Here is a 10,307-nt window from a genome sequence, read left to right as displayed (position 1 = left end):
AACATACACTGGAGGAGTGATAGATTGTAATACAATGGTAGCATTTTCAGTCATGGGGCCCACCACACTCTGGGATGTTTCTGTAACCAGGTGTATATGAATCCATACATTGCATATTTTTTCCACCATGCAGGCAGAAGAGCAGGAAGTTGGGAGACAGCCAGTTTCCACCGATGGGAACCAAAACCCCGCCCCCTCCCCCTCACAGAGTCAATGAAGTTAGGATGAGTGGAGGACAGATCATCGGAGGCGTGGGCCTGGTGTCTCCAGAGAGGATGTCTCCGATTCACCGGTCCCTGTGGCAGGATAGTAACGGGGTCCAAGTGGAAATTGTCAACAGAAGCAGAGGAAGTGGCTCCTCCTCCTCTACCTCGTCCGTTTTTTTGGACAGCCCTCTGGGACAACCAGAGAGACTGCTTCAGGGTCATGTGACTACCAACAACCCCCAGAGGTGAGCTATAGCCAGAGTGACACCCTTCATTTCTTCATTGTCAACATTTAATGAGGTGTATATTTAATAAAAGTCCTCTTCAGACCTAAGTTTTCAAACACATTGGTACAGACCAGGGACCTCATGTATAAAGATGGCAAACAGATGTCTTGTGTGGCAAAAGATGGCATATGCAAATTTCTAAGCAATCTTTTCAATTTATAAACAACAAACCAGGAAAATGTTTGATCCTCCACTTAGAGGGAAACATGTGAAAATAATACCATGAATCGAAATATTACTAATGTATCATGTATGAAGAATTATTTAGCTGGATAAAAGCTTAAATCTTAAAATAATCAAACACATAACTGTTTTATACTCCTGAGTGCACACAAAAACATAGCTTTAAGAAGTGAATAAATATGGATATGTTATCGTTGCCAGGAGTTCAATGTAAAGCCAGCCCATATTTTCAGTTATAACGTCATAAGGGCGGTGGTGGCAAAGTCCATAGGGGCTTGGCCTGGGAACTGGAGGGTCACCAGTTCAAGTCCCTGAAAGACCAAGTGCCACCGTGGTGTCCCTGAGCAAGACACTGGTTACCTACACTGCTCCCCGGGCGCCGTACATAATGGCAGCCCACTGCTCCTAACACTAGGATGGGTCAAATGCAGAGACCGCATTTCGTTGTCCTAGTACTTGTACTCTGTGCAATGACAATAAAGTTGAATCTTAATCTTATCTTATCTTATAACCAAAGCAAATCTGGATCAGCTCGTTTGTACCCCTGTTTTTAGAGATTTGGGTAAGGAGGAATAGAGAGAGGGTTGTATTTTCTGACACTTGGTGAGTCTCCTTACACACCGGGACACATATTTATGTACAAAAGACATCAAAAAATGCACTTTGCATAATAGGGGGCCTTTAAAGTTATGAAATGTATTCTCATAAATGATGTGGTATACAGAAAGACAGAATTACGTCTAAACTGACGCCATTTTGCATTTATATAGGTTCTATAGAGCATGGTTTTATATACTATATACCGTTATCATTTTAATTATTAATATGCCGTTTGCCAAGAATTGATAGCTCGCTTAGCCTATACAACACAAGAAGTATGGAAACTACTAACACCATGTATTTGGTAAATTTCTAGTGCTGACATCACACAACATATGTTTTCTTTTCTTTGACTGGTTAACATAGTTGCTGCTGTGGGGTTAAGGTGCACATGATGCAGTGGAGACGCTGCACACAGCTGACTGACAGCCGGAACACAAAAGACCAAATAAATAAAAATCTTTTTTGTGAATAATGTCCCAGCTGTTTGTACATACAGTACATGTGCAAACCCCCCTCCCCCTCATGACTCCAAAGGGATTCCCCAATAATTTCTGACAGTTTCTCATTAAGGGGAGAGGTGTCCCCTGTCCCCGGTCCCGTGACACAAACACTCTGCCTGTGAGGCTGTGTGTATTTTGTCATTCACTGTGTTGGACTTTTTAATTGATTTTGGTGACGATCGAACCTTCCGAGGCAGCAGAGTTCACAGAGTGCTCCACATGCTGCCATTCCTTGTTATCTTCAAACTGCATCCACCAAACAATATGTTTAACTTGTCTGCACCTCCCCATCAGGAACCAAAATCTAACATGGTGTGAAATGGTTTTTCTTAGCTGTTCTGTCAGCATTTCCTACAATCTTCTTCAAGCAGCCAGTCTAAAAGAATATTAATATGGGGCGTTCCTTTAACTATTTAAATGCAAATATGGGCGATACGTAAAAGCAAAAGCTGCGCTGCATTTCGAGCTGATTATGATTTATAAAGGGAAACCGGAGTAGGACATGCATGTGCACTGTTTTATAAATTTCTACGTACACCATCTTTTTACGTGAATCCATTTTATAAATGAGGCCCCATATGCAGCAATCACACACTGCTTCAATAAATGTAATTTGAATGGCAATCATGATTAGGGCTTCCTACAAATAAATTAACATGATGGTCCTGTCTGTCTGTGCTGTGTAGCTTTCATCAGAGAGCAATGCTTTTATTTAAATGTTAAAGTGCAAAACAAACATTTTTTTACTAATTAAAGCATAATCAGAAAAATGTTGATTGTCATTTTGGCAATCTTGAAGCACTCCTACAGAGCAAGAGAGATCTTTTCTTTGTTGATGTTGAGTTGTCTTTTGACAAACATTACAGTAGTCTGCCGTGTGTTCTTTCTGCGACCTCAAGGATAGACACTGCGGTTGGAAAAGAACATTACAAAAAAGAAGATCTTCAGCTCTAGTTAGCCCTAAATATTATATTAACACTAATATGGGCCAGAATGCCACACAGTGAGGAGGTGTTCATCTCATTTTTCAGCATGTCTGCTCAATTGCATTGTGAATTTTAGACAATTATGAAACATTTATGATTAAGATATTATATAGATGCCACATTTAAGACCTCATGTGATACTGTGCATGTCTTTGTATTTTTCAGTGAAAGAATGAAAGCCATGGAGGAACAGATAGCCAGTCTAGCAGGTCTGGTGCACAGTGCTCTGGTGGCAGAGGTTCCAGCAGTCAAGGCTCTCAGGTGTGTAACAGCAGAGCAGCAGCTCAATATGTACTTTTATTCATCCATTATTTGTTTACAAAGTCATATATTAGCTTGAGAAAGAAAATAATTAACATGGGCTACCAAACCTTTCTGTATAATTCAGGTAATACCATGAAGTGAGTTGAGTGTACTGTATTAACCCTGGCGAGACCAAGGTACATTTATTATGTAACTGTCTGTGTGATTTTCAGTGAGAATGCTGAATGCGAACATCTCAAAAACAGACCTGGTGAGAAAGTTTTTTATTGTCTATTATTTCCATATTTTAACGGATGTTAATGTTAACCTGCCACAAAGAATATGCTACATTGACAATCTTTTAAAACACCTTGCTTTGACCTTTAGGAGCGTCATCTGAGTCCGAGGTCCCTGCGGCTGTGATTGATGGCCTGAGCCCTGCCTCCCCCTCTCACAGCCGACTGCAGCAGAGCTTGGTGTTAGCGAAGAGAAATGTGTGTGATCTGCAATTCCAACTCAACCAACTCAGACACTTACAGGTATTGACTTTTGTACTCCCCAATTATAATCATCATCATCCTCCTCCTCCTCATCTTCATCATCATCATCATCATCATCATCATCATCATCATCATCACCACCATCATACAGTATATATGGCCGTATAGGGAGGGGAAGTGCATTAATGTGGATACAGATTTGTTTTAGCCTTCAACTGACACACAGTTTCCTGTAGCTTCAGTCATGTGATGCACTTCGGAGTGCTGGGTTAGGGATAGACGAAAGGAGAATTCATCAGGAATGAGGAAAAAACAACTTCCATGCTTTGAGAATTCGACTACAATTACACTATCCGATGTAATTGTGATGCGCCAGCTGACGTTATTAATTTTGGTCTGCTGTGGGGAACTGCAATTTTCTGTTCAGTGGACTACTATAAGTTATAAATATAGGATACTTTGCATCTTGTATATGTATATATTCTTCATTACCAAGGTTAAAACATACAAATCCCATTACATATGATTGTAAGAAAATCTTTGAAAAGTAATTATAAATATATGCAAATATTTACATAAATTGTTGGGCCTTCACACCCATCACTGTCTATATCACCATTCAGAAACATTTTAAACACGTTAGGAAACCCTATAGAACTCAGTTAACACTATGAACTGTTGACTTTATTTGATCATTTCAGTGAAAAAGTAAGAAGGTCCAGTGTTTCCTTAGCTGAAGGAGATTATACTAGAAGCATTAAAGCTCCTTTCCTATCATTTAGAGCAGGGATTCTCAACGGGGGTGGTAGTGCCCCCCCAGGGGGCGTTCAGAAAAAGTTCTGGGCGCTGGAAGAAATATTTTTGAAAGGGGGCTGTTAACGTGTTTTTGCTGGGATTTGTTTTATAGGCTAAAAAACGACACTGCTCGAAAGCCTTAATGTTTTCACTTTTCAGCTCTGCACACAGAAACGAAGAAGCCTGCAGCAGCGTTGTCGCAACGCCTTAGTCTGAACTCATAATATTATAAACAGTGTAGGTTGTAACGCGTTAAAAAAGTAATGGAGTTACAGTAATGTATTGCTTTCAGCTGTAACACAGTAACATAACGCATTACTTCTGAAATGTGGGTAATATAATACCCTGTTACAATTCTCAGTAACGCAGTTACAACACATTTTAACCCGAAATGATGTGGTGTTTTGTTTCTAAGAATTCACAAACATCGCAAGACATTCCGACACCAGAAAAATAACTGTGCAGGTAGAATAGTAACTCAGTAAGCCTGTTTACTATTGGTTAAGAGGGCTGCAGAAACAGATTTGTGATTGAGAGCTGCGGGCTCGGAGAAGAGAAAAGAAAAAGACAGGAGTGCGCGCAGGCCAAAGCAACAGAATGTAACTTTCTCTGGGTCTCCTGCTTGAATCCCGAGAAGTTGAGAGTGTTGAAGATATGCAGCCTCTGTCCTCTGTGGAATCACCGGCTTTTAGAAAGCTTGTCAGCCAAATCCCTGTTAACACACCAATGACAAGGTGAGCTAACGTTGCCATTGAGACTCGTTCATATACAGCAGGTTACAGGGCCGTGCAGAGGCTCCACTAACATGTTATTAATAACACACAGAGACGTCATGTTACCGGTATCACATATTATTCAGCCCACTAAAACTGAGCATGAGTTTAATTTCTAGGTATTTTCCTAATGTTCAGCATGTACTGCCAGAAAGATAGATAGCTTTAATTACTGAGCTAAAATAAATTACATTTTAGCATTATAAGCCATACTTTTGCAGTTATTTTGGTGAAAGTAACTCAGAGTAACGCATTACAGTGCAGAGACAGTAATAATGTAACTTATTACTTTAAAAAGAGTGTAATAAGTAATATGTACTGTATTACATTTTGGAAGTAACTTGCCCATCACTGATTATAAAAGATATCATTATTTGGAGAATGTGCCAAACGTTTGCTTAGCTCTGTCACCTCTCAGTCTCCAACTTAAATGTTGATGTTTCATTTGGAGACAACGTTTGAGCATGCATGGGACCATGGCACTGTATGATAGCTTTTCCCACACATAATAACGGGGGCAGGTGCGCTCGGATCCCTGGGGAAAGTCAAACCAAACAAAAGGTAACTTTCGCCGTAATATCTTGATCTCACCGTTTTTTCTTTCCTTTGACCACCATTCATACTACATTTCTCAACAATAGCAAATTATTTGCAGAAATCAAATAATGTTCTTTGGGCCGATTAAGTGAAATTGGAAGATCTCTTGTGCCACAAGGCACAGTGGTTGAAAATCACTGCGCTATAATACCATTCAACTCAAGTCACTGCTCGTTTTCAGTTATTTGGTTCTCAATCTTCTTGCCGTTTCATTTGTTTAAAAAATCCTGAATGAAATGTATATTTACATGGCTTTTTTTGCTCCCTGGATACATGGAATATTAGTGCAATTGAATTTATAAGTATTATTATAAGTAACTATTTTCAATTATTTTAATAATATCATATGTATTATATTTACTCAAACTCACATATTGTTCTCTCGCTTACCTCACTGTTTTCATTTGATGGACAATGGTTAGCTAGCTTATCGCCTAAAATCACATTTGATTGGATGTTTTTTTGTAACTGATCTCAAGTTTAAGATCAGTCATCAAAAATATTACGTATGGTATGTAAAGTGTAATTTGGGACACAAGATTAGAACTTTACTGAGTTTTTAACAGTATATTGCTCATACAGTAACATACCACAGTAGCTAGTTAACTTAGTGTTAGTTGGGGTTCATTTCACAATATTGACAATTACAGGCCTCAGAGAGGCAGTGCTCTTTAGATTCTTTTATATAAATTACCAATAAGGCAAACAAGATCAAGTTTTTACTGAGAGTGGCATCAGTCGAAAGATCATAACGTCAAAGTTTCATCTGTTCGGGAGCATAAATGAAAAGCAGCTCTGTTGTTGACTTCTGACTCCTGAGTGGCTCCATATGCTCCAGCTGTCAAACCAGGAGAACGTGAGTTCTATGGTGCGGATGGTGGGTCAGGAGCTGGTGGTGCTGATGTGTGAGCGGCTGGCTCAGAGTGAGGAGGCAGCGTACAGACGGCGGGCAGAGATGGAGCAAGAGAGGATCCACTACCTGACCACAGAGGAGAGGATACTCGCACAGCTCCAGTAAGGGTTTGACTTTATGTTTTAGAAAAAAAATAGTGTAGACTTTCTCTCACAAATACAAAGTAGATTTCATCAGCAGTAAACTTCCCTTCGGGACATTCAGAGGTTCTGCTGCTACACTTTGTATGAACAGATGCTTACGGTGCCTAATGTTAGCAACCTTCAGATAGATTTTACTGCCTTACTGCCATCCTTTGTTCAGTTCACTGATTTTATGACTCAACAAGTAACGTACATGACGTAGGATTTTTTTTTATGTCATAAGACTTCTTTAGAGACTGGTTTGTTACTTATTACACAGCTTATTGGAATACACAATTATGATTGTTCAATGTGGATATTAAGCAGTCTGCTCTTTTTCAATAGCACACCAAGGTTGCTAAGGACAATTTGATCAAGAAACCATATGCAGTCATATCAATCCGCAGGAAGAAGTCCAGTCAATTTCAGTTTAGCTGTGGCCTAAAAAATGGATTAGTTTTCCATCATCAGAAAACACTGTGGAATACTGTTTGAATATTATTGTTCATACAGTATTTGTGGAGAGCACTAAACCTTGGCATTATTAATGCCTCAACTGTCCCAGGTAAAGAAAAGAAAATAACAAGAAGATGGAGAGAGGTTAAAGACAAAGAGATGTGTTCACTAAAGGGAACAGCAGAAAAAGACAGACAGGAATGGTTCATCCCAATGTCCCTCCTCGACTTTTCTGTCCTCTCTCCTCCATGACTTGACCTGGAAATCGATCAGGACACGCCATGTTAAAGGACGTCCCAATCGCTTAAATGCACATGGAGGAGTCGAGGCTTCCAGAGGAGACAAGTGGGAGGATTCCTTTTTTTAAAATTTTTATTTAAGTTATTTTTGGGGGCCTTTTGCCTTTAATCGGATAGGACAGTGGAGAGTGACAGGAAAGTGGGAGAGAGAGTCCGGGTGGGATCCGGAAAGGACCACGGGTCGGGAATCGAGCCCGGGTCGCCGGCATACGGTGCAGGTGCCCCAGCCATTTGCGCCACGGCCGGGGCCAGGGAGGATTCCTGAGTGTAGACTACGCAGAAGTGTTATCGCTACTCGCACATCACAGCTCTGCCCCCAGCTCCACAGCCGTCTGCTCACTGCAGCTGTTTTGTTAAAGGGAGATCAGTCAGTGTTCAAAGTGCTTCAATACGAGTAAAATATATCTCTTTAATGAATAATGACATCATACTCTAAACATTAAAGTGTGTGAAATATACTTACAGGGGGTGGAGCTAAGACGCAAGTGAGGAGGCCAAATAAGCAAATAGGATGAACCTACAGTACACAGGAGCAACACAACTGGCTGAGCAGAGAAGAACTGGATTAAGGCTGTCCTTGAACTTTCCATTACGGCACATTAATTCCGAAGTGATGATTTTCAACATTCACACACTTGCTCTGACATCATTCCCATTATGATGTCACTGCAGCGGAAAATCATCGGCGACAGTCAGGACACAGCACGGCAAAATTCTTAAGCAGAGAGAAAATGTGAAGAAACGTATTGTTAAAAATAGAGTCAGGGGGGAGGGGAGTGATTTGATGGGATGAGACATGGGTTTCCGAAAACATCAGAACTCATTCTCATGTTAGCATGCTACACACTGACTTTACAGCAGTGAGGACTCTGAAACAGAAGCCTGGCATTTATCAAGCATCATGAGTTTTAGAATCAGTTTGATACAATTATCTATCTACACGCCAATCCTAATCATATACATCATTAACACAATTCCAGCCCAACACATCAAGAAAGCATTAGCTTTTCTTCAAGAAACGTCTTTTAGCTCAAGCTTTAGCTACTCTGCAGTAGCTTAGCAACCTAGCTCTTATATATTCAGAACTAAAACATGTAGTTTGTATAGGAGATGAATCAGGAATATAATTCCTTTATTACTTCCCCAGAGTGGAAATGTACATTACAGAAGAGTCCTCTTCTGATCCACTAGCCTATGATCTCTGTGGAGTTTGCCAAAAAACGGTTTCTTTCGAAATAAAAATATTATATATTCATATTCACAGCACTGTACTGTCTCCACATGTATCATAGGAGATAAAACACAGAGAATGTTTGTCAGTTATGAATCATAGCTTTATTCAAGCATTCTCTCACTAGAGATGTAGTTGACAAAATGATAGGATTGATGTAGCTAATTGCTCCGTTAATTCTTGTGTTTATGGTAAAACATTTTGGTAAAACTTTACTTGAATGGGTGTCCATAAGACTGACATACCATTATCATAGCCATGACATGACACCTATCTTAAACATTAATGAATACTTATGACAGTTGTCGTTAAGTGTCATTCGGTAAGTTATTTCACTTTTGATGCAAAGGTGACATTGTTTGAGATGTCCTTGTTATGACAACTTGACATAAACCAAGACAACAAAACATAAACATGTCATAGCAGACATCCATATATGACGGTTTTATGCCGTGCTAAGATATTAAGCTTTTCTTAAGTTTGACAGTTAGGTCTGCTATGACATGTTTATGACAGGTTTTGTTTTGTGATGCCGGATGTGGGGGTCTGGGCTGGTCTGGTTACACGTGGTCTGCAATTGTAAAGCCGGTTGGATGGACTTCCAAATTCTCAAAAACACCTTTAGAGATGGCTTATGGCCAAGAAATGAACAATCAATTCATGGACAACAGCTTTAGTGTTCCTGCAGCCAGCATGCCAATCGCACGCCCCCTTAAAACTACAAAACCATAATAAACGTGTCATAGCAGACCTAACTGTCAAACTTAAGAAAAGCTTGATATCTTAGCGCGACATAAAACCGTCATTTATGGATGTCTGCTATGACATGTTTATGACAGGTTTTGTTGTCTTGGTTTATGTCAAGTTGTCATAACAAGGACATCTCAAACAATGTCACCTTTGCATCAAAAGTGACATAACTTACCGAATGACACTTAACGACAACTGTCATAAGTGTTCATGTCATGGTTATGACAATGTTATGTCAGTCTTATGAACACCCATTCAAGTAAAGTATTACCAACATTTTCTCTTAGCAAACAGTAGTGAGAATTGAAGATGATGTCCTTATTCTTAACAGCCATCAGTTAGCGCAACACGGGACCTATCTGCATCATCACTTCTGATATAAGGACACTCAAGTCTGCAACATTCAACATTCACTTTTTTTTCCCTCCCACTTTTCATGAACTGAAATTAAAGATCTAAGACCTTTTTTATGAACACAAAAGGCCTATTTTTCTCAAATATTGTTGCATCTAAATCTGTGTTAGTAAGCACTTCTTCTTTGCCAAGACACTCCATCCACCTCACAGGTATGGCATATCAAGATGCTGATCAGAGAGAATGATTATTGCACAGGTGTGCCTCAGGCTGGTCACGGGAACTCTAAGACGTGCACTTTTACCACACAGCACAATGCTGACTGCAGGAACACCAGAGCTGTTGTCCATGAATTGATTGTTAATTTCTCGACCATAAGCCGTCTCTAAAGGTGTTTTTGAGAATTTGAAAGTCCATCCAACCGGATTTAGAATTGCAGACCACGTGTAACCAGACCAGCCCAGACCCCCACATCCGGCATCTTCACCTGCAAGATCGTCTAACACCAG

General features: G+C 40.0%; 1 protein-coding gene across 1 annotated transcript in view; it reads left to right on the top strand.

Annotated features, from left to right (window-relative positions):
• si:ch211-207d6.2 (sickle tail protein) overlaps positions 1-10,307 on the top strand; it is a 106,185-nt gene that overhangs the window by 52,119 nt on the left and 43,759 nt on the right. The window contains exons 7-11 of the mRNA XM_063886811.1: positions 134-451; positions 2,931-3,026; positions 3,242-3,279; positions 3,396-3,547; positions 6,512-6,687. Of these exons, the coding sequence (XP_063742881.1) occupies positions 134-451; positions 2,931-3,026; positions 3,242-3,279; positions 3,396-3,547; positions 6,512-6,687 (780 nt within the window). The remainder of the gene's footprint in view (positions 1-133; positions 452-2,930; positions 3,027-3,241; positions 3,280-3,395; positions 3,548-6,511; positions 6,688-10,307) is intronic.

This window comes from Eleginops maclovinus, chromosome 6, assembly GCF_036324505.1.
Source record: "Eleginops maclovinus isolate JMC-PN-2008 ecotype Puerto Natales chromosome 6, JC_Emac_rtc_rv5, whole genome shotgun sequence".
Taxonomy (NCBI): Eukaryota; Metazoa; Chordata; class Actinopteri; order Perciformes; family Eleginopidae; genus Eleginops; species Eleginops maclovinus.
Note: the sequence above shows the minus strand (reverse complement) of the source record. Positions and strands in the feature narration are given on the sequence as shown.